Raw genomic sequence first — 24,749 nt, 5'->3', positions numbered from 1 at the left:
AGATTTATTAGGATTTGTGGCCTACGATAGTAGATTTGTAGTTGATTGCGAGATATTTATTGAGATCCGTTTCGAATTTAAGCTTTTAGAGTGGGGTTAGTTTTTTTAATCTGTTTGTTTGCTTCGAATTTTGACACTTGTACTTTTTTGCTTTTTACTTTTATGACAAAAGTACCACGAAAGACAGATAATACTTAGTTTTGGTAGATAAATAATTAATACCAGCTATAAATATCAGAACCAATCAAAATTGGTATGCACTTCCATTGTATTCGCTTCACCGATGGCAATTCTGTTCCAATTGCCAATCCAATTAATTTAAATGTTAAATTGATCACAGTCGCGTACAAAGTTAACAAAAATATCACGTGTCTCTTTGTACAAAGGAGATATACAGTCTATAACAAACTTGATCAAAAGGAAGCTAAGGACGGCACGAACACAGTTTTGTACTTCCTTTTCAAACAGTGAAACATGGTGAACATTCTAGTCTTACAGACAATTGAAGAGAAAACTTACTTGAACTTAAAAGGAGAACTATAAAAAGTTTTTTTTTTTATGTTTCAAGTTGACGTCTCATTGTTTGTAAAAGATGATGTTGTCTTTAGGGAACTATATTTTTTGTCACCAAAATTTATATTTGTCATCAAGTTGTATCACCTAATAAATAGATCTATCGCCACGAAATATTTTCGTTCTCAGATAAACAAAGAGTGATCCCAGGTATGAATTAGCAAATTATTGTTAACTAGCTTCTGCCCGCGACTTTGTACGCGGATCCTGTCCCTTATGCCAGCGACTACGGGGTCAGCAAAATCAAAGATCTGAATCGTCTGATATTGAATTTTATGGGCCCGTTGACTTGAAAACAACGGAATACGCATAGCCATTAGAAATGTTCCATATTTATATAATTTTTTGCTTTAACGGCAAAAGCACAGCAGACTAAGCAAAACGCTGAGAACTGAACCGCAATAGACGTGACCATAGGGATAAAAGTAGTGATTCTAATTAGTCCGCATTGAAGTTGTGTGTGGCAAAAATATTACACGTATTATTACGTAAAAAAACATTAAATGTTACTGAGATGACAAAGTCGTGATGACTTAGTGGAAGTCGTGGTGGTTTAGTGGGTAGAGAACTAATCTCTCAAGTATGAACGTGCGTCTTTGATTCCAGGTCTGGCAAGTACCTGCCAATGCAACTTTTCTAAGTTCGTATGTACTTTCTACGTATATTTTGGATACCAATGACCGTTATTTGGAGGGGATGTTAAACTGTAGGTTCCGGCTGTAATTGAACATTCTTGGCAGTCGTTATGGGTAGTCAGAAGCCAGTAAGTCTGACCAGTTTTACCGAGGGGTGTTGGGTTGAGCGGTTAACCGGGTTGTGGAGGTCAAATAGGCAGTCGCTCTTTTTAAAACACTGGTACTCAGTTGTATCGTGACTGGAAGTCGACCCTAACATATTGGGACAAAGGCTCTTGAGATAATAACGACAATAGTAATGAGATATAAGCATCGCAGGACATCTGAGGCTGATGACGGGGTGTAGCGACCCCGCGGGGCATATATACTGAGTTCTCCAGGGAGAGTATACTGTCCCCCATCTCCGGCCGGTCGGAGTGAACCATGACCGGGGTAGGTCTCACGCCTCTGGCTTGGCTTGACCATCCAGAGTGGAGTCGCTTGAGCAGGGTTAGTAGCCCTGCTCGGAGGATAGGTACCTCGTGGTAAGTGACCCACAGAGAGCGCGTAATCTGCGTTTAAAATCCGCCGAGGTATCCTCACACTTCAGCCGCTCATGTCTCTGTTGCCCTTTTATTGCTATTCAGTGACAGATTCCCGGGGGCCCAGTAAGTGAGCTGGCGAGTCTCCACCTGCCATTTTTACATGTATCTAATACATTGTCATCGGCAGGTGCCAAAGTTCCCGTAGTTTCCCCATTCTTAGTCCATTAGCATCCCATCACAATAGCCCAAGTAGTATTCATCCACAGTTAGCAATGGTATAGCACAAATTGGCTTTTTTTTAACGACGTTCACCGGGGATTGTCCTTGGGGTCCGTGGGGACTCGTGACGCCACGTCTAGGTATGTAAAATTTGTACTAAGCAGTGACTTAACACAAAATTCAAGCGTGTTATATCTTCGTTATTATTTGTTTGTGAGAAGGAGAAAAGAAAAAAAACGTGTCCATTATTTTAGGGTTATCTAAAAGACGGACTAATTACTTTTTTTGATTCACCATACCTATTTCATAACATTCATTTCTATACATTTCAAGTGTAGTATTGCTCTTGAAGTTCCACATCAGGTGTTCCAGATCTTCAATGTTTATACGTCAAAATAGAGAGTGCTTATCAGATTGAACCACTTTTGCTAAAACGTCATATCTTTATAAGCTATAGTCTAGCTGGGCTCCTGGGTTTCCACATCAGGTGTTTTACATCTTCAATTTTTATAAGTCAACAGAGAGTGCTTATCAGATTGAACAACTTTTGCTAAAACGTCATACCTCTATATGCTATAGTCTAGCTGGGCCCCTGGAGTTCCACATCAGGTGTTTTAGATCTTCAATTTGTATAAGTCAATAGAAAGTGCTTATCAAATTGAACAACTTTTGCTAAAACGGCATACCTGTATATGGTGCAGAGAAGCTGGGCTCTTGGGGTTCCACATCAGGTGTTCCAGATCTTCAAATTTATTATCTCAGCTGAAAATGCTCATCACATGAAACAATTTTTGCCATGACACCATTTTTGTATCTCTTATAGTTTTGTTGGTCTGTTGGTGTTCTGCATCAGGTCTTCAAGTTTCGAAGATAAATTATAGCCTATATGTTGACCAGGCTTAATACTGACACAACAAAGAAAAAATCATTGAAATCCGTTCAGTAGTTCGGAAGATTAGCGTGTACAAACAAACAGACATACAGACATACAGACATACAGACATACAGACAGGATTTTTTTTTTGGATTTGTGCTCCATTACTGTTTCTAAACCCCACCCAATTATTATTTTTTTAATATATTCAATGTACAGACACAGTTTTTTTACAGATTTATTATATGTATAGATATAATGTGTAAAATATGAGATGGATTACCAATAAAATTGTAGTGCATTACATGAATATAAACTTCGTTCTTATAATAATAGTTTTATTACTTAAATAATAGCTTGGTGCTCAAAATGGTAGATCTGTCACCAAATAAATCGATTAATCGATCCCTGACTGCGACTCCTTTTTATTTGTTATTTTGTCACCAATACAGTAGTTACATTTTATTTCGTTCAGTTATTAAAATAATGTATTCGTTACCAATTTAATACATCAGTTTATAATTTTAATAAAAATATGTTCAAAGGGAAGAGGAAGGGAAGGGAGACAAATTGGCGCGCTTTCGGGCCTCAACGAATGGGTTGTAGGTTGGTTGTAGGTACGATCATACGATGCGGGGCGCGGGCAGTGAGATTCTTAACAATAAATATTGATTATTTTGACTTTGATTAATTGTTTTATTTACTATTCAGCTAGAAATTTAATTTAAATATATTTATACTACCTGTGGAAACTAAAGCCCTTGGGGGGAGGCACATGGCCAGTTAAGTAGTAGACTCTTTTGGTTGAAATGATGATGACGACCACCCTACATTTTTAGACCTTCATGAAATTTTCTAGTGATATAATATATGATTTATTGGTGATCTCTTTAAATTAGTTTGCTTAAATACTATTAGGACAAACCTATTATAATACATACAAAATCATTTATTTGGTACTTGACCCCATATCTCCATGATTTTCGGTAATTTATTGTGGAAATGATTTTATATTGTTTGGTGACTACATTTGGTGACAAATCTACTATTTTGAGGGCAAACCCTATTATTTAAGAAACACAAAATGAATTAAATTGGTGACAGCTTAAATCATACCCTTGTCTTTATTTGCGATATCAAATGTTAACTGTTGCTCGACTTTAGTTTGAAATAAAATTACTTATAATTATTTTTCAACAGGTGCATTGGTTCCCTGGTGTCGGAGCTGGACGCTCCCTGGGCTGGCTACGTGGAGGGAGTCGAGAGGCTCACCAAAGTAGACGCAGACGTTGCCCTCAGAGAACTAGAAACTAAAGTCTCTAAAGCTATCATGTACGCGCTCGAGAACAGAGCCGTCTCCGAAAACAAGGTAAGATTACCCTCTAAACCCGTAATAATACTCTAAGCTTTCACCCACCGCGAACTCGCTAAGATAATAATCCAATTTATCATCCCAAAGATAAAATATAAAACCTTCGTAAGTCAAGTTCATTTAACACATTATAAACCTAAGACAATATTTACATACAGAAGCAATTTAAAACATAATCATACTTGATGAACAGGTCAAGCTGATCAACGCCCTCTTTCTAATTGGACAACTTTCAATTCGATACAACATTATAATTTTCTCAACGATAAAATATGTTTCTAAATTCACCGCTGACCAATGACCATAATTTTGTTTGATTTACGTGTGTACCGGTAACTAGCAGATGTTCTACAATTTGCGTTATTTTAGCATGAAATTGCTGTTACAGCCAGGAAACTATGAAATGTGGCACTGCTGCTTCCCACTCATAGAGCAATCAAATGAGAAAGTAGGTATATTCGCATTTAACACGGGGAGTGGAATAAAATAAAGTTGCCGGACGCGCCCTACAGTTTGGCAGCTCGCCACACGGGCCCGAATACCTCCACGAGACATTTCAATTATTCCTTAGTTACGGGCTGGTCGAGCTGGTTCCAACCGAAAGTGCTGCTGTCGACCATTTGCATTCAGCTATTTACGTACTAGAACTCGATTCGTACAAGAATTCAATTACTTAGCACGGCAATATTTATTCTTGGGTTGTGTAGTGAAGTGAGTCTCTGTCTAAATATGTTTACAAGCTATGAGTATACGAGAGCATAAATAGTTAAAAGGCTCGTAGGCCGGCTCAGGTCAGCGGTGGGCGCGGGTCGCGAGCGCACCCACTACACAAAGAGAAATTGCTTTTACACTAAGTAAGCTTTTTATCTTCGCATCTAACGCTAAAGTGAGTTAGCACTGCAGCGGTTACTGGGGAACAAACTAAAATCTCACGATCACTGAGATAGGTATATTGGATTCGAAATTAAATGCCTTTTTCATAGTAGGTACGTAATTCCAATTACTATTTGATTGAATCAATTTTATCAATGAAATTGGCCCACCTCGACTACATCAAAGATCGATTACCGAATAAAATGTGTGGCTTACCTCAGCAGAGTTCTTTCAGTATTATGTCGTAACTTATGATGCCAATTTGGTTCGTACCTCGACGTCTCGTGTCGCTGGCAGCGCGTAGATTCTAGCTTAGTCTAGAATGGTTCATGGTCGTTTTATTAGAAATAACGAGACTCATAAAGACCCTTTATTTAGCAGTGTGCATCTACAGCGCGTTAAAATATCACATAACATGCGTTTCGCTTCATGAATATTAATAATACTGCAGAAATATAACTTACAGTTATTGTGAAACGACATTTTAACATCGCACTTTCATTTGTTTTATGTCTCTGTTTAATAGCCACATAAAAAGGATTTAAGAGTTATAAAAGGCTGACAATATTTTTGTCTATTCATCGTTAGTATCGCTAGGCTGGTGACAGTGCCAAGTTTGGCTAAAAATAGCCACATTATGACGGAGGATAGACAAATTGCCATCACACATCCCGTTGACTCATGTGTCAGAATACCTATACGGTACGGTTATGTGACAGCGCACCTCGGATCAAGGACAGTGTTTCCGTCTTCCGGCTTAATAGGTTCATCTGTATACAAAAACGTTTCACAGAGATCGAGCAACTCATTCGGAACGCCAATTTATTTTAGCGTAAAATGAAAAAAGAAAAAACTCCACGCTGTTTTACCCCATGAATATTTTGTGAGAGAGGAAATATTTTATTTTGTGTCGTCTGCAGTAATCAGCCGTGGCAATATTGGCAATATAGGTAATCTTGTTTCGGTCTCAATCATTTTCCTCGTACACAAACGTTTGATTCAATAAGCTTGTGACAGACGTTCGTAGCTACAGGTTTTATTTGCTGGGACACTTGATCTATAACGTTACACAGAGATGTGTCTCTGTATACAGGCGACGCGCTTTGTTAGCACATCGAATCTATACACAGTTAATTTAATTAAATAGATAGAAAACAACGGGACTTGGGAAAAGCAGTAAAACAGATAAACATGCAATATCCGAGAAATAGTTAATGAACTCTTAGTTAATAAAGAAACAAGTTTGTTTCATTCCTTTATAAAAACATCGCATGTTTTCTGAAACGTTGTGTTTTAGTTGTTGAGCAGAAATAACGAAGATTTTGCCTTCAGATATAAAAACTATAAATTACTCACTTCCTCATGGACCCTCAAGGCTTAGAAAAACTATATGTACCTATTATGAACTTCTATAGTGGAAATTAGACTCATAGAAAAAGTCTTTTAATGAATCTAGGCACAATAGGAATACCCGGAAAAGAGCTAGACGAGTTTATTACCTAGTAACTATAACAAAAGAAAAACTACACAATATAAGAGCGCTTTATTACCCAGACTTATAGCTTAAATATAAAAAGTTTTCACTGCACGGCTAAGCCGACATTGTGGCGGGAGGTTGTTGACTTTCAATCCGCACCTAACTACAGCAGACTCGCCTTTTAATCAACCAGAATGACTTAGTATTTGCGAAACAAATTGTTTGAATAATAAACCAGTGGGATTGAAGCGAAAATCCCAATGTCGTGAATAGAAAATTAAATTACATTATAGAAAAGATACGTGAGTAAATATATGCTTGTTTGAGGCGTGTTGTATGTCGAAATGATAGCTTATAGGAAGATAGTAAAGTACGGTTAGCAAGTAGGAGATCCCACACGAAGTTCGTCACGTATATATGTCAAGAGCAGTAATCATCGCCGCTCGTGCTTCCTACGGCTGCAATTTACTTGTTGTGCGCTAATCATACGACGCGCTAATCTCCTACCCACTGCATGAGGTAATAACGGGGAAATCTTTCTATATATTGTGCGAGGAATATATTTTTTTGGTAAGAAAGAAAGAGGAAAATGGGTCTTTCAGGAAAATTGTGATTAATTTCTTTTACAAATATGTAGAGCATTTGTTATTTAACAGAACCGTCACGAGTCACTTAAATTGCCATCTGATTCATATTCGTACATCAATATATATTCGACATAATCAAATTATTACAACAACATATTTTTACGAGCTTTTTTTTAGAATATTTTATCTCCCTTAACCATACATCGAATGTTCATTGAAAGTTGCAACGCAGTTTGACTGCATTACAATCTTTTTGCAGCTAAAAATACACAACTTATAAAATTTTCCCATATGTCGGCAACAACATGCACTAACATACGTGCAAGTAAGTGAAGACGCGAACATTAGCATATAAAGAGTGGTGCTATCGACACGTGTTCCGTGGTTCGTATGAACTCCGGCGGCGTAGTATTGAACCCCATCTCGTATTCCATCATGAGACGGCGGCGGCGCCCGCCCACGCCCCGCGTGCTTTCACCTCGCGAATCGCAGGCGCAATGCGTAGACGACAGCGAGATATTACCTGTGTTACTAGAACTAATATTAGGCTTCTTCCGAAGTTTCTTGAAGCTTTTAATAAACTTAGTAGGGAATGAAGAGACTGTAGCCACAAATGAAAACGTTTTCCTTTTTAGTACTGCCTCTGACTTATAAAGATGCCCACAACTTATAAGTTGGTATTCCAAAGCAGTTTATTATCAGGTCGTGACTTCCATCTTTGGACATTAATAAATAAACCATCAATTTCTCAATTTGTAATGTAGCAACTGTAGATACCTACCAATATTCATATTGATATAAACAACTTTTTAATATACCGCCACATATCACGGAACTCGATAGGTGTATCAAAATTTACAACGTTAAAGATAGCATGTAACGTGTAAAGCTATTAATATTAATTTCTCAACGCATTTCCTCGGCGCCTACGCACTAACCAGTATGGCACACGACCTCATATAAAATACTTATAACTCGATAATAAAGTTCAGAAGAGCCACTTCATAAAAAGTTTAACGTTAGAAATTGTAAAATACCAATCGCACGTAATCGATAATTGTTAGAAAAGTCATGTAATTGCAAATCGCAACAGGAAATATAGGTACTTAATGATAGAAGATTAAAATGTTTAAGACGTGACCAAAGCTGGGATTGGCAATAGAAACTGTCTTAGACAAACCTATTAATATTAAATCAACTATTTCCTATAATCTTAGTAGCCATAACTAGCGTTTACCAGCGTTTTATTGATACCTAGGAATTTTAATTCAACTGCAATTTCTATTAAACTTTACGCTTTGTCACTTCCTATTTCTTATGCAAGGTCGGATGTAAGTACATATATATATATATATATTTTTTTTTATAGCTCCGTAAACCTTCTCTCATCATACATATCGGTTAGAAATGTGGGTTTGGCGTGTGGCTTATAAACCGCTCGTGTCTTGGGTCATGACTTACGTGGGCGAAAACTTAGAACTTCGATACGACCAATCGCACTATTTGATGTATAGACCGACCGACTTTATTTATTGTAATACTACAACTTGTTTATTACCACTACTGGTTCTGACATATTTTTTATGAGCTCTATGATTAATTAGAGTCGCGAGCCGTAAAAAGCTTACCCTGATTGGTACGTAAATAGAAATGTCGAGTTTGGCTGTAAAATGTTTAATGGTACTGTTCGTAATTCGTTTTAGTGATTTATATTTAGAATTTGATGTGGTCACGCTTTTTATATTTTCTTTTTAAGATCAAGTAGATTCACTCGCAAATTAATTTTATGAAATCACCGAGATAGAAACAAGACGCGTTATATAAAAACCTTTGTTTCTCATACGTATGCTATTTATATTTTATTACTACATGTACATGGCTGCTATTCATGGAATAATATATCTAAGCACTCTAGAAGCAAGATTATCCCAACAGGTAATGTTCACTGAGATTAATTCCGTTTTACGTAATATTTATTATCTTGTCTCAACCAGGTATTGCTGTTTACTGTATACCGGTATGCTGTATAATAATAATTACTGTCTATTAACTAAATTAACCATAATTGGAATGAATATGCATTAAATTAATCATTCACGTTTAATATGTTGTTATTCCAACACTCGGTATAACTTGAAACCAATTAAGTAGTTAATTGAATTTATTTTATTTGGAATTTAATGTACGTTTTGGTATTTACCAAATGTATCTGGCATTACAGCAATGTCTTAAAATATTTAAGACATGAAAACTTTAGTATTCTGACACTTCCATTAACATAATTATCCAAAATGCTATTAATACCAGAAACAGTGGGCATTAACACTTCGGTGTTACTAAATTATAGTCAAACGTATAAAGCTTCATTTACCGCTTTAAAGCGCTAATCTGCGCTGAATTGCACATGTCACGTTTGTCTGTTATCCCCGACAGTCACATTACCCGTACCTATGCACTGTAGTGCGTATCGAGTTCAAGTTGAAAGTAAATTGTCGCAAATATCTTATGGCAAGAAAAAGGACCAAGAGTCTTCTAAGTTTTTATGAATTCACGAAGAAAGCACAACACTTACCAATGTCATGTAAGACCAAAAATCATTAATTCATGATAGGCTGAATCACAGCACTTTTGCAACTTCAAATCTTCCCCTAAGAACACTCATCCTTCAAAAAGTGTTTTTGAAGAAGGATGACTAATTGTTGTATGTTGTAGGCAGTTATCACAGAATTATTACCTATTTACAAATATTATGTATCTACCTACCAGAAGATGATGCTGCGTCAGAAATATGTATGTGCAGGCAATGAATATATGGTAATTGTTACATGTATTCACAGCGGGTTCATAGTAATAACAGATTCGAGATAAACAAGATAGTTGCATCCTCATAGTTTGAGTGCACTCTAATATATTCTATACAATATGATTACAAACTTACATACAGTTCTTTATCAAAAGGTATCTGCTTAATCCAGTTAAATAAATTGTATCATTACAATTCACAAAATAAACATTTCCTTAAACCACCTGCTTAGAAGCAGAAGTAAATTAATTCGAAATAGACACTTGCGAGAACTTTTCTTATTTTCTATTAAGGTAATCTGGCGGGGCGGCGTGGCTGTAATTGCCTCATCTCCTACAAATGGCTGTCCCGAACCTATTGAGTGTAACAGGACTATGACGTCAGCTAGCTTTTTTCTATCGTCGCCATTAATGTCGCGATTGGACCAATTTCATATAAAAGAGTATAAAAGCCATATCAAGTTTTTGTTTGACTTTTCTTCCAAATCGACTTAGGTATAGTATTTTCTATCAGTTCTTTCAAGTGAACATAAAATATCCTAAGACCGTAAGAATTCAATAGAATTACACAGAGTAAATTATTTTCTTTCATAAATCAATAGCAGGGCGCAAAATAAATCACATTTGGTAATTTATTACGTCTCCACGCCTCAAGTAAAATGTAGATCGTAATTTCCAGCGGTATTAACTAAACCCAAGTGATAAATTTTATTACACTTTGATGCGTTTCACGACTCTTACATGCGTGCAATTTATAAGATTTGCTACCAAGCAGGTAAGTCATAATCTTATACGGCTCAAATTATGGCAATACGCCGATTTATGATAGGCGATTTCATATGATAGCCCTGGGTCTGAATCTAAAATATTTATTGTCATGTTAGAAGCACCTATAAAAATGCCATTTATTATTTATCTCATACAATCTAGTTATACAGCGGGGGTGCAAAAATACGAGTTAGACTGCGGCCTGGATTGCTTTTTGTGATATCCCGATTTGATAATGATTTACGAGACCGGCCCTTGTTGTTTATTGTGTTTTCGGCCAACACGTTTGAAATGCGCACTAGAAAATGCATATTTATTTATATTAATCAGCCACAATATATCACTATAACTACTACACTATATAAATAAAGCAAAAGCAAATAAATTTTGAAGCAATAAACAAACTTCGACAGATGGCTTTCTCAAATCAATTTAGCATTCAGCATTCAAAAACCCAATTTAAAACCGGTAAGCAGTTAAACAAATTCAATAGGTATATTTAGCATCAATAGCCACGTAATTTAAGTGAGCACGCGACGCGCATACACTAGCACAATTGTACAAGTCACACGAACAGATGTCATTCATAAAACGACATTCAAATTCAATGACGAGCTACTTCCACAACGGATGTTCCATTTTTTGTAGCTCCTTGTGAATTATTTAACACTTCTCGTACATTTGTTGAATATTAAATGTTTTGCGAGTCTCCTATCTCAGTTTTTGCTCGACAGATTTAGAAGACAAGGTTTGGTCTTTGCATAAAGAGCAATGAGCTCGTGATTAGCACTTAGCAGCCACAAAGATTGACCATAAATAATCAGAAACCAAGATGTTTTGACGAGTTCACATTCGAAGCCGACCCTAACAGAGTTGAGAAAGGATTAAGAAGATTACTAGCAATAATACTTCAGCTTTGTCTCTGGGCTGTCAACGTATCTGTCTTACATTTGTGTTGACAGATGATCATACACTACACTAACCACATAACAACAGGTGTAAACCTACCAACTGCTTACCTACTAGCTATCTCCCTAACTACTATGTATATTGGATACAGTCTCAGAACAGAGAAAATAATCTCTCGTTGAAAATCAGACGATGCCTCTTTGTAGATATGTTGTTCAAACTATGAGACATTAATCATTAAGCAAGCGTGAGGGCGCGCCCTTTAATGCACGTTATGGATTCCATTGATAGTGCCAAACTCCCAGCTTTATTCTGTCACTCCAGATAATTTAGATTACCATCTATGAGAAGCAGCAAAGACAACAGTACTGTATTTCTTGCTCTATTATAATTTAGTTTGAAAAATTTTAGTAATTTGTAGTAATTTGAAATTTAATCTAACAAATTAGGCTTTGTAAGTTGAGCCTAAAATTGCTATAATTATAATAAAACTCTTAGCTCAACTAAATATTGTTGTAACCAATGTATTTTGTTGTTACTTCAACACTAAACGAACAATGAAACGGGTCATAATACAAGTAATTTTAGATCATTAGGGCTAAGCGCTACAAAATAGCACTTTCATACTTACGCGTGGCGAACGAACAAAGACGAGCTTGTATTACAATAATAATTGTATTACAAATACAATCGATTACAGTATACAGTTAGTCATTTACAAATGGTAATCTAATATGCTTTATGACGTTTCAATGAACAGCACGCCACAAATAGCAGTGACGTGATGGACACACGTATAAATAATTAACGTTAATTAATATCTGCACTGTGGACCAATTAACTATGAATTCGACGACGGTTCACTCGAAATTGTGGCTGTTTGGAGTTTTAACCGGTACAGGTACTTTACATTGAATTGCTCGATTTACATTGCAATATGTGGTATCTGACTTTTTGCCTATACTTTATTCTATACCGTATACCTACCGGTCTACTCAAACTTCGCAGTTTTCAACTCAAGTAGGCATCAAACTACGGAGCAATTAACGATTTCCGCTTAAATATATTTTTAGCAGGTGTACATGACAAGTTATTTGAAGTCTAACGGCACTTTGAGCAAAATTAATTAGCAATAGTCTCAATAAGATGTCTACGTCTTCTTAAAAATACTGGCCGCACCTTTTGTTAACTCGGTTAATGTATTCCATTTTGTTTTATGATTATTGCACTGAAGAAAATAGTTTTGATGTGAAGAAATAAATGGTTTTATTTGTTAAAAGACCGCAGTGTAAAGGTGTATGAATCGGCATTGATGTTAATAACTTGTGTGTATCCATTAATCGCGATCACAGGCGGTGCTTTTATATCGGTTTGAATTATCTAGTTTCTTTAGCTCTGTAATTATTGCATGCCCACCCGCGGCAACCAAGTGCTCGACGTATACCTACAAACATGGGTTTTATTTTTAATTCTTTTCGTAACTGAAGGCGGTACGATCGGGTTGCGGTCGTGCAAACTCAATGCGTTAATGAATATTTACTATATTTAGTAGCCGCTTTTTATGCCCGTCTTGAGAGCTGTTTGTAAAAAATACACCGATTAACACATAATGTTAAGAGTTTGCTGACTATCTCGGTTTCGGACTGTTAAGCTTTAATTGATGTTAGTTTTTGTTTTGTAACTTTATTACCAGTACTATCACTGTTCTGTATTTAATTAAGTTCTTGCGGTGTTTTAAAGGCAGACTTTTTATATTAACTTTATTTCGGTCTCCCAGTTTTGAGAAATACTCCAATATTTTGTGATGAAATCGAATAAAGTCAAGTCAGTCGGTAGAGCTCCATACGAATATCCCAATATTAATAAAAGCAGGAATAGATATCCATTCTATGTATGTGTTCGCGACAGATGTCACAGTCGTAATAAAACTTTATCCTGAATCCTGCGGGATACGTGTTATAACTCCCAACTTGCGGAATCTTTGTGCTTCCTAACTTAGCCGTAATATATAATATCCCGCGGGTATATACTAATATTCAGCCGCATATGATTAGACCAAAACATCGCCATACTTAGGTAATAAAAGCTATGTTTTTTCCTATATTCATTTCCCAGTTTTACGATACTCTTCTGTATAAAACCCTCTCATATAAAGACCGTAAACAGCGCAATGCTGCTTTACTACCCAAAGCAAGAAAATATACAATTATTTTAAAATGCAAACATTCCCAAACATCTCAGTATCTAAAAATAGCAGAAAATTTTAAACGTATTCAAAGTGGCGTCGCCCCCTGGCATTATGTCGTACTTTTTGCAATAATTGCGTCGGAACTATGCGACTATTTGCGTCTGCGTTGTTGCGATTTATTTGCGTGTCGCGAGTCGCCGCGGCCGTTCACTCGGCGCGCGCGCAGCTAACCGACGCAGGATCTAGACATGTGAGGAGTGGAATGTCGCACTATATTATATGCATATTGCTGTTGAATACATGGTTCATATCACAAAGGACGACGATGATGGGCATTCTGAAGAATGGGATGGAGGTATAAATAAGTAACTTTTGAAAAGACAAGACGCGTTTTTGTCTTGACTTACTTGCCGAAAAAAAGTGTATGAAATTAAGTGAGTCTATGACTACATGACTCAAAAAAGATAAAAAGATTGAAATCGTCATATCAATTTTATATCATAAAATAATTTTAATCTTGATACAAACAGTTACAACGTAGACTTGTCTATAAGTTTTATAGCACTACAGCATCACGTATTCATACAACTAAATCCGGTTACTCACACCTCTATCGGAGATCCTCAGCGTGATAATCCAGCGAGCGTTCCTCTGCAGTCTATATACCCGCTGACAAATGACATGCCTGTATCGGCACTGCACCGTCGTTTGTCTTCATCTCGGGCCTCAGCCGAGCCGATTATATCTGACTTTTTGCCAACACGCTAGCGGTACAGCATTCCTTGTTTGCGCTTGAGATCACGTAGCGCCTAATGCTATGCACGGAATTATTATGAGGATCTTTTGATTATACCTTGTTCTACTATCATTTTAATATATCGTGGTTTGCGCAAAGCACACACATTTAATGTACCTAGCACCTATAAACATGGGCATGACAATAATTTTATTAGTACACTTGCCATTTTGAATATTGCAACGAGTTCTGATAACATTTCAAATGCTAGAATTTTAAGTTTCATTAGCCTTATCTGCAACGTTAATAGTGTGCTGGTTGCCCTTAATTTTATAGGAAATCCATCTATTTACAGTGTCCTCACAATGAACATACTATAACAAATATTTCTTTTGTCCCCAGGTTCGTCAAGAATGTGGTCCCCCAGCCACAATGGACAGCCCAGTTCTATCATCAGCCATCCCCACTCCGGGTTCAATTCGTCGCGACAACCTTCGAGCGCCACCACCAGACACAGAACTGCTTTTATTTGCAGCCACCCTCGCGTCGAATAAGAAGCTCTTTGCTGGACTAGCGGACCGAGTGTGTGACAAACCTGACTTCGCTGCTGAGGAGAATGAGCGCTGTTGGAATGGCAACGCTATTGCTGAGTGAGTAGATGCTATTTTTGTTTGTATTCTAAAGACTAGTATCAGGATTTTGGCCTTTCCATCTAAACAAGCTAGAATGTATTTTTCATAATCCCATTTGAATTCAACACCGTGCCCAATTAATAGGTTCGTGTTTGAATAGTTCTAAAAGCATTCATATTTCATTACGAACAAACGTGACATTCTGCATTTGTATGTATGCTAATCTCATTTCAATTCGACTGACAATTTGGGGCGCACTGTTCAAACCGGACCTTTTATATCGTTCTGATTGAATTATATTGCAGTTGTATATTTCATAATATTTAACACTACTTGCTATTTAGAGCACACCAGATAAAACCATGATTGCGGGTTCCAATCTGCTCATATCCATTTCTATGTAGATCGATCCAATCACTTTGTCATAAAACCGTGACCTGCCTCGGTACATAAGCATTTCAATACTAATGAACTGATAAAATAATTAAACCTATTTGTTTGTTACCCAGTTACACGAAGCCCCTAACGTTATCGTCTTCACCGAGTGATCAGAAGTACAACCCTGAGTCCACGGGAGACGCACCCAAGGATGCAAGAGTCGCCGTCTTGGCTGACAGGCTGCAGCAGGCTAGACAGGTAAGAACACATTTCATGTAAAGGTATTGGGAAAGACAAGGAAGAAAATAAGGATTATTATTTATAGGCATTAAATACGAACAAAGAACAAGCCTACAAAGTAAAACTTCAAAAGTATTATTACCGTTTAACATATCTATCTAAACAAATTCAGAATTGTGTAAACGAGTACATTCGAAGATAAAAATTTGTTCATCTGGTTTCACTCAAAAATAAAGCTTCTAACTGTATCAAGTGTCACAATTTTCGGGAAGTCATCCACATTACGTTATTCATCCAGAAAACTGGATATGATACGGATATGTCTTAAAACAAGTACCAAGTCTCACATCATATATTAAAAAGAACCCGGCGCCAAAGACTGCATGCCAAGACAGCTGTGAATGGGGTCACGATGCTCAACAATCAGGCACAACACCGGAAGACTAAATGTCGCGCAACAAAACTCGTACACTCTAAAAATAAATACTATTATGAAAGCTGTTTGAGTTCTGAAGAAAATATTATCATAAGATGGAGATTATTGCTAAAGTTATTTCTTTAAGTGTAGTTTTCATACTGTTCTTCAGCTTGTCTTAAAGACATTCATCAGACTCCACGCCTACCCAACGTGTGTTTTACGATTAGATTCTTGTGATAATTTTATGCAGATTCTGATTGCAACTCCAGTATATGATATTCCGATATAACATGTTGCAACTGCCTAACATAACTGCAGAGTCCTGACAATTTAATTACAAATACATTAGGATTATTGAAAACTTATCATCTCCAAACGATACATACTTGGATACGAAACCAGTCTTTGATATTTTTCCTAAGCTTGAAGAATATTTTAAAGCCATAATTCCAAAATTTGAGTCCCAAGGTGATAATGCAGCACTTGTCCCACGAAGCTTAAGATAAGAAACAAGTTTTGACATTACAGGAAGGAAGTGCAAGTTAACGATGTCGTAAAAAAGTTACCTTGTCTAATTTTGAGAGGAAAACACTTGACAAGTGTTTATGGCTAATTAACTCCGGCCAGTTTAATAATATAACGCCTTTCAAAGTCGAGGGTGTTACGTAATCAAAAGAGGTGAAAAGTCGATACGTTGGGACTCTGATTGCGAGTTCAAGCAAAAAGTAAAATTGAAAATATTCTGCAACATAAATTCTCTGTTATGGGCTATAAGCGAAAATTTATGTTTTGGTATTAAGAAAATGAGGATCTCATTGTAACGAATGGGAATAACGTTTTTAAATCAGATACCTAACGTTCCGGTTAATTTGAGTCCCGCGATCTATCAGTATGACAGTTTTTGTGACCTTTAAAACAATATTTTAAATTCTAAAATCTATATTACTCTAAATTCTAAAATAATGTTTTTGTCCACAGTTACTAGTATCATACTCCCGCAGTAAGGAGCTGTCAGCCGAGGCGTTCATGCAAGGCGACGAGGCTGGTGAAGAAGGGTCAGGCTCCGGCCGCAGCTACCCTGAGGATTACGACTCCGAAGGTTCCGGAGGAGAGGATGGCTCCGGAGACCACGATGGAAGTGAGTATATCACTGTTATACGACTGTAAAATAGGAAGCTATAGTAAAATATTCTACTAGTTCCACATCAAAAGCCATAAGGTAGACTTGTTGTATGGGGTCTGTTAAATTATGGATGCACATAAAAGTTTCAATGTTAATGTATGTTTTCTTGTCACAACAGTAAGCAAAACGTACAACAACGAGTCTCCACCGGACTCGTCAACGCCGAAGGTGTTCAACGCAGCGGGAACAACGTCCAGTGCGTCAGTGTTGGTGCTACTGCTGGCTGCCCTCGCCGCGCGTCTCACCTAAGCGACGCAGCGCACGTAAGAATAACCATATCATTGTGAAGGCGAGTGAACGAGTGACTGACTGGCTCTCGCGCACGGACCCCACCCCTCGTGCTGTCCCGCTCACACGTGCGTGGCGCGAGCGGGACGGGTGACGCGTCGCAGTGCGCGAGCCACATAGTGTAGTGACGTAACAAAGACACGAGAGTGACGCGTTCGTTGTAGCTAGTCGTAAAGTACGGTAGTGTCCGATGCCAGATTTCCGCGTATTTACAAACATATTTTATATCGAAATGTCAATGCACGCCACAATCCCCGATGCATTTAAGATATTTTAACGTTTGTAATTGTACAGTGCATATCCCAGTAACGTGTACAGTGCATATCGATGTTGTCTTCATTTTGTAAATATTTTTTTGAAGAATCTTCTTAGTATTAGGTGGAAATATACATTGTAATGGAAGCTTTACTATACTTCTGCATTTAAAACTTGGAGGTGATCGTGAAATTTATTGTCATAATAATAATAAATTATTTGAGAAATCTTTAATCATTGTTGAACACTAGCTGATTGGCAATAATTTTATTAAGAAAAATGTATAACGATTAGAAGCGAGTGATAACTCTTAAATAAGGATTCTGTGTACAGATTGTGTAAATACCTGAAATCCTACTGGTCTAGGTGCTTAGCTAGTAAATATATTTCGTTGCCATATTAATATTACGGATATTATTATTTATAATATTAATTAAGTCATAATTTAAACTAATATTATGTTATGTGATACTGATTAGTTTGTAAGTTGTATTGTTTTAATATAATTGGTTTATTCATTCATGTAACGACTAAATACTAAATATCGAACACCTGAATGCAATATAAAGTTCCATCTTAACAAGATAGACTAAAATAACATTACTATATAAATAGCTGTATGTTTGTTGTGTATAATTTATTTACTGCAGGCCTTAATACCCATGTTTATTCAGATATATAAATATTTAGTTTCCAGTATCAATAAACCAGTATAAGTAGGTAAAATAAAATGACAAGAAAAAAAAAACATAAAATAAAAATATAAGTTATATGTAGCAATAAATACGTTTGTAAATTGCTTTAAAGATTAGTGAATATATAATGAAGTGTTGCGGTCATGTAATGGCTGCGTTTTGTATGTATCGTAGATATGAGGTGTTGACGCGAGGACCACACGGAATGTGGGGAACTGTCGCTACTAATAATTAGAAATGAAGAAAAATTTCAATAATGACCACAGTTTCAAATAAAAACTCGTAAAACTTATTTCACAGTGCGCCAACATTAATTTAAAAATATTAAAAAAAAAAAAGTTTTTTGTCAACCTGTATAGTAAAATTTTAATTTTCTTTCACTGTTTGACGCCTCTTAGTTTCTCGAGAAACTCGAGAATTTTGATCAGTATCAAATGTTTTTCAGATAAATGTCATCTGTTAGCGAAAAAAGAAAAGCGAATGTTTAATTATTTCACGAAAAATAAAATAATATTTGAATAGAATTTAATTCAGATATTGTTATTTGTAAACTTAAAATAAGAAAGAGTGTACAAACATTGATAATAACTTTCATTCTTTCATAAAATCTGAAAATTCCGCTGTATAAATAAATATATTGTTCAAACAAAGTTGGGTGCACATACTTTTATAGCGCGACATTTTATCATCCACGAAAATGCAATTTTACAACCTTACACAGGGTGTTTGTTTTACGACGATCTTTTTCCCTAACATAGCCCAAAATGGGTAAGCAATTTAATTCTTACTTCAGTATATATTCGGGGTCAAGGTCGAACTATTTGCATCTGTTATATCATAGACGGTATCGTAAAACAAAAGCCTTTTGTCACACATTGTATTGTATTGAGCAAGTGATGCAATACTTGGGTCATTACACATAATACTATGTATTGTTTAATGATGATGTATTTCAGAGGTATATTGAGAACCTACAACGATTTACATAGCTATATTAACAGTCGTAAATGTGCACCCTAAATTACATTCAAATATATAGCTTTTACAAAGACAAAATGTAGCGACACGACACCCAAACTCAATGTAAATATTGTTGGAGAGTATATAGAGTGGAACCGAGACAATTGCTGTTATATCTGAGTATATAATATGGAAATAAATTCTGTACTATATACGTTCCTGTTTTATTGACAACCCTAAAACTTTTATTATACAATTTAGCATATTCCGAGTTACGAGCTTATTTCTTTTTTATGTTCGCGAGTCTAACAAGCTAGAGATTTATTATAAGGAATCATTTACCGAAGTGAGGTAGTTATCACTGAGTTCAAACATCCACTTACTAAGTAATAATGTCAAGAGGTTTGGTAAGTAGCTTCACTGCTGCGAACCGTAACGACGATTCTTCTTTTTTCTGTAAATGGTACTTTTTGTGTATAGACGAAAAGTTTATTCGTATAATATACACTTTTTGGATTGCCACTTCACCGTTATTGGATAAGAGATTAATGGCAAATTCTCTATAATATGAAATTTTCTTCATGATTCAAAAGCACCAGACGTTTAGAAAAACTTTTGAAAAATATCCTAGGAACGACTAACTTTACGGTCACTTATGAAAAAAATAAAAAAGAAGTCCTCAGTATCAGTTCATTCCTTCACATAATCCGTGTAAAGTGAATAATGAAAAAAGCTTTTAGTGCTAACGTTTTAAACGCTAAAACGTGTACTAATCTCCTCCATTTTTAATGAAACTCCCAGCTCTTTTGTGAAAACACCAACTGTTCTTTGAATTTATTTTGACCCTAGTGTTCTTAAACAAAGCTTCGTTTTAATAACTATTTTGTTTGCATTTTTATAAGGATAACCTAGAAGGTATATTAACTATTATAAGGTGTATTTACATAATTTAATTGCTGTGCTATAAACTACACAACAAGCTAAGGTAATGAGAAAGTATGTATGTGAAAATATACGAGTGAGTTTGTTTGTTGAGGTTTTCAGTGAAGCGGCTGTATTTTATTAATAATTCATAATATGAACTGAATACAAAACGATAACAGCCAATACACAGCCAAATTTTGGGAAGTGGGAAATCATCCAATGTCCTGTCTCGCTGTGAGCAGAAGGTAGTATATGACTCCTATGGACGGAATCCCACCCGTGTTCCTTTAACCCAAGAGAACATATAAGGGTTAAGGCCGGTATTTTTAGCAAGACTGCTCAATTTTACAGTCTGCGAGAAGCTATAGGATACATCGATACATTTTGACCTGGATACACTCACACAGATGTAAAACACACACAAAAGGACCGTGCTAAGTACATTGTAGTGACGATAAAGGACGTGCAGCAGATATGAAGTGTATGAAGCGTTGCAAAGGACGCATTGGGAGCGCGGAGAACATGGATGAGCTAGTAAATGGAGTTCTGGTAAGTATGATGTAAACATTTTAGTACAGGCAAAAGTACGTAGACGTAACGTATCATTTGCTAAATTTATGAAGCCCAAGGCAAAAATGAATGGTTCTCTACATACACATATATACATATATACAACTGTTTTCGAGAAAAAAATATTCTTATTTAGATTAATTCAAAAATTAATAATAAAATAAAAATTCAATCTTGTTATTAACATACAACCAATATTATAGCTTCACTATACCGTTACCTCCTAAAATTCAAAGAACATGTATGCCAGGTAAATTTTCACACCGCCCGTACATTAGCACTCCATTCAGACCCTCCTCCCAGGTACGCCGGTGTCCCCATTTCGGTATATTTTATTCATGGAGACCATTGTATGCAGTCGGCACGGCGTCATAATAACACCAGTAATATGCGGCTCTACCGACGGTTTTAACGTTATGAAACTCTGAACTGTGCTGCTTTACTTCAGTACAGAAATAATATAGTGAGAACATCGCAATTTACACTCATATTTTAGGACATAACATTTTGTAAACTGCTTCGTAGGTACAATAGATAAAACTTTCATTCAGCACAAACAAAAAGAAACAGCAAAGATTCGCAATCACAACATAATATAAAACAAAGTCGCTTTTTCTGTTCCTATGCCCCTTTCTACGCTTAAATCTTCAAAACTACGCATCCGATTTTCATGCAGTTTTTTTTTATAGATAGAGTGATTAAAGGGGAAGGCTTATACATAATAATATACATTCAATAGTGGGCTGAAATGCTGTTATCCCGTGCAAAGCCGGAGTGAGTCGCAAAACGAAAAACATGAAATACAAACAAAAATTAACGGCGCGGTGCAGTATGTCTTAAGTGTTCCAGTTCAGCATGTGTCTGGTAGTATACCTGACGCTGGTATTCTGCTGGATCCCTACAATGATGTACAGACGTTGAGTGGACTGAACAGTGAATATTAAGACGTAATTAGTGCTCACTGCTCAGTGCTGTGTGTATTTGAAATAAAGTAAGCGTTAATGAATAAGTTTTTTATGTTCTTTGTGCTTAAATATTAATTATTTATGGTTAATATTGACGTGTAAAAAATGAGTTATAACGATAGAAAACATATTCCGTGTTTACTTGTCTATAACGTTGACGTAACAAAATAATTCAGTACCATGTTTTGTTTGAGTCCCCTAAAAAGTATTGATCCAAGATCGGTAAAAATAGTATTCGTACCAAGTAACGTTTGACCCCCGACACCTCTTGGGAATCCTGGTTTTTACCGAAAAGAAATAGTTTCGATATTTTCTTAGCCAACTTTCACGTCCCACGGGAAGTGATGTGTGGTTAAATAAATTTGTACACGACAAGAAAATATAACTAAGTAAGCAGTAGACACAATTTCGACATAAATATTGTTACCTTAGAAACTCGTTTTGTAAGCTAGACAAACATTAGGGCTTTCAAGGGCCAATCAATTTGATTGGAGACATTTGTTACCCAAAAATCAAATTCATATCAAACCTAATGCGTACTAAACGAAACGATCAACCAACCCATAACTAAGAGCTAAAATTACATCGAAAATAATAAAAGTGGAGCGAAAGTACCTTATAAGTAAGTTCCAATACATTTGCTATCTTAGTGTATCGTCTGGGAGTCAGGCAATCGAATCGAATAACGGATAGAATAAGTCAAGAGTTGTATCAGACGGCCATTTCACGGATCATTTAGTTGGAGGTCGGGGCTCCACTCAATTTGTACAATTGCTTACATGAACCTGAGAAACGTGGAGGAAGGAGAGCGATAATGCCAATGAATGAAGTGCAGATCATAGCTAATCTAAAGATAACAAGCTTAAGCTGACCAAAAAGTGTCAATTAAATAACCATTATACTGCAACAGTTATGGCAAAATCACTTCATGAAGTTTTATGCCTGATAATATGCTATGTGTCACACAAAGCTTTCTGGATCTTTAAAAACTTAGTTTAGGTACGCCCAAAAATAATGTTATATTCTCAATTTTCTTCCTAAAAAGAATTCGCCAGTAACTTTTATTGTGACATGTAAAATACACCAGCAATCTTTTAAATTGTTAAGCGTAGTAACTATTTACTAATCTGTGAAATAGACCTTGCTTATATAAACTTTGAACTAACAATTTTAATGAATATGATGATGATGATGATGATGTCCTCCTAGCCGATTATCGGCTACGGCGGCTGTTCTCATGTAAGGAGATTAGCCAACTGCGCAGGACATATTATAGTGCACAAGCATTTGCGCAGACACAGGTGCACTCCCTATTCCTTCACTCTCATAGCCCGATGGGACGGCAATCCGACACGAACGGAAAGAGATCAGGCGCAGGACCGACATTTACGTGCTCTCCGATGCACGGGTGAATCAATCACCAACTTCCAGGCTTCGGGCTGCTTTGTGAAAGTCTTCTAAAACCCACAAAGCGATTTCGGCCCGACTCGGGAATCGAACCCGAGACCTCAGCAGCCACACTTGCGACAACTAGACCAACGAGGCAGTAAATGAATATGCTTAATGAATGATTAGTAATCCATTCTGAATATTAGCTCCATGTTTTCCAAGGTATCTTCGTAAGCTGTGTACAATCAATACTCGCTTATTGGCTTTCAAATCAATGGCGGAGTTGCATCAATCACATTGCGTAACGGTTTCAAGTAGGCTTTGGTACCTTATGATTTCGAGATCTCGATCGTTAAGTTTAAATGAAAAAAAATATATCTATTAAATGTAGGTACCTATTCAGTTTTATGCATGGTGAAACATTGTTGAAATATTGTTCGAAGTGAAGGTAAACGGACCCCGGAAAAGAAATATAATTTCTAAAATTATACCCTCTCTAAGGGCTCCGAAACTACTGAAGCAATTTGAAAAACTTCCCCGAAACGTTTGTGAAGTGTCAAATTATTCCATCAACTAGGTTAGTAACACTGAGAGCAGGTTCCAACATTTTTCACTATCTAATATTAGATTCCGTAGAAATGAGAATTTAAAGACTAAAATTCCTGACGAGGACCGGAAAGCTAATTAAAAATCCAACTAAACTCTGAAACCTCTGAAAACTTTATATTTAAATGTCACGTATTCCAATATATTTCGAGAACTGTATGGTCGCAGTAGTAAGCGGTAACTGGCTATTAAAATAAACAAATTACCTTTGAATCAAATTGATTGAATATTGTTGATTAATAGATTTTCAAGCAAATGGCTGTTCACGTATGCGAAACATTAAACATTAGTTGAAATGTGTTTAGTAGAATTACACAGTTAAATTACAGAGTTCAATCATGTTAGGAATGTTGTTTTTAATGATGGATTGATGTAGCTACCTATTTGCATTCCCTTCAACGTTTTGGAATTCTCGTGGGGATGGTGAGCATTTTATGAAAATTTACTTGACCTTTTGTGCTGGCGTTAAGTAAACCACTTAAGACTGAACTACTTTTCTGATAAGACGATGTTCGTTACTTAACAAGGAAAATGTAAAACTGGCTAATCAATTTGAGAAATAATATACCTAATATATTTTGTCTGTTCCAAACAAAGAAAGTGCATAACTTCATACAAGGCCCTGACTTCACCAAAGCAGAGCGGCGAAGTTCTTACATCCAATGGAATTTTTCGCCTAAATGACACTACTGAGTAGGTGGAGACTAGA

General features: G+C 36.3%; 1 protein-coding gene across 1 annotated transcript in view; it reads left to right on the top strand.

Annotated features, from left to right (window-relative positions):
* LOC124642434 (division abnormally delayed protein) overlaps window positions 1-19,798 on the top strand; it is a 96,933-nt gene extending 77,135 nt beyond the window's left edge. Inside the window, exons 5-9 of the mRNA XM_047180852.1 lie at window positions 4,026-4,194; window positions 14,940-15,187; window positions 15,679-15,805; window positions 17,184-17,343; window positions 17,507-19,798. Of these exons, the coding sequence (XP_047036808.1) occupies window positions 4,026-4,194; window positions 14,940-15,187; window positions 15,679-15,805; window positions 17,184-17,343; window positions 17,507-17,637 (835 nt within the window). The 3' untranslated portion in view covers window positions 17,638-19,798. The remainder of the gene's footprint in view (window positions 1-4,025; window positions 4,195-14,939; window positions 15,188-15,678; window positions 15,806-17,183; window positions 17,344-17,506) is intronic.
* The last annotated feature ends 4,951 nt before the right edge of the window (window positions 19,799-24,749 follow it).

This window comes from Helicoverpa zea, chromosome 2, assembly GCF_022581195.2.
Source record: "Helicoverpa zea isolate HzStark_Cry1AcR chromosome 2, ilHelZeax1.1, whole genome shotgun sequence".
In the NCBI taxonomy this organism is placed as follows: Eukaryota; Metazoa; Arthropoda; class Insecta; order Lepidoptera; family Noctuidae; genus Helicoverpa; species Helicoverpa zea.
This window is presented reverse-complemented; position numbering and strand designations above follow the sequence as displayed.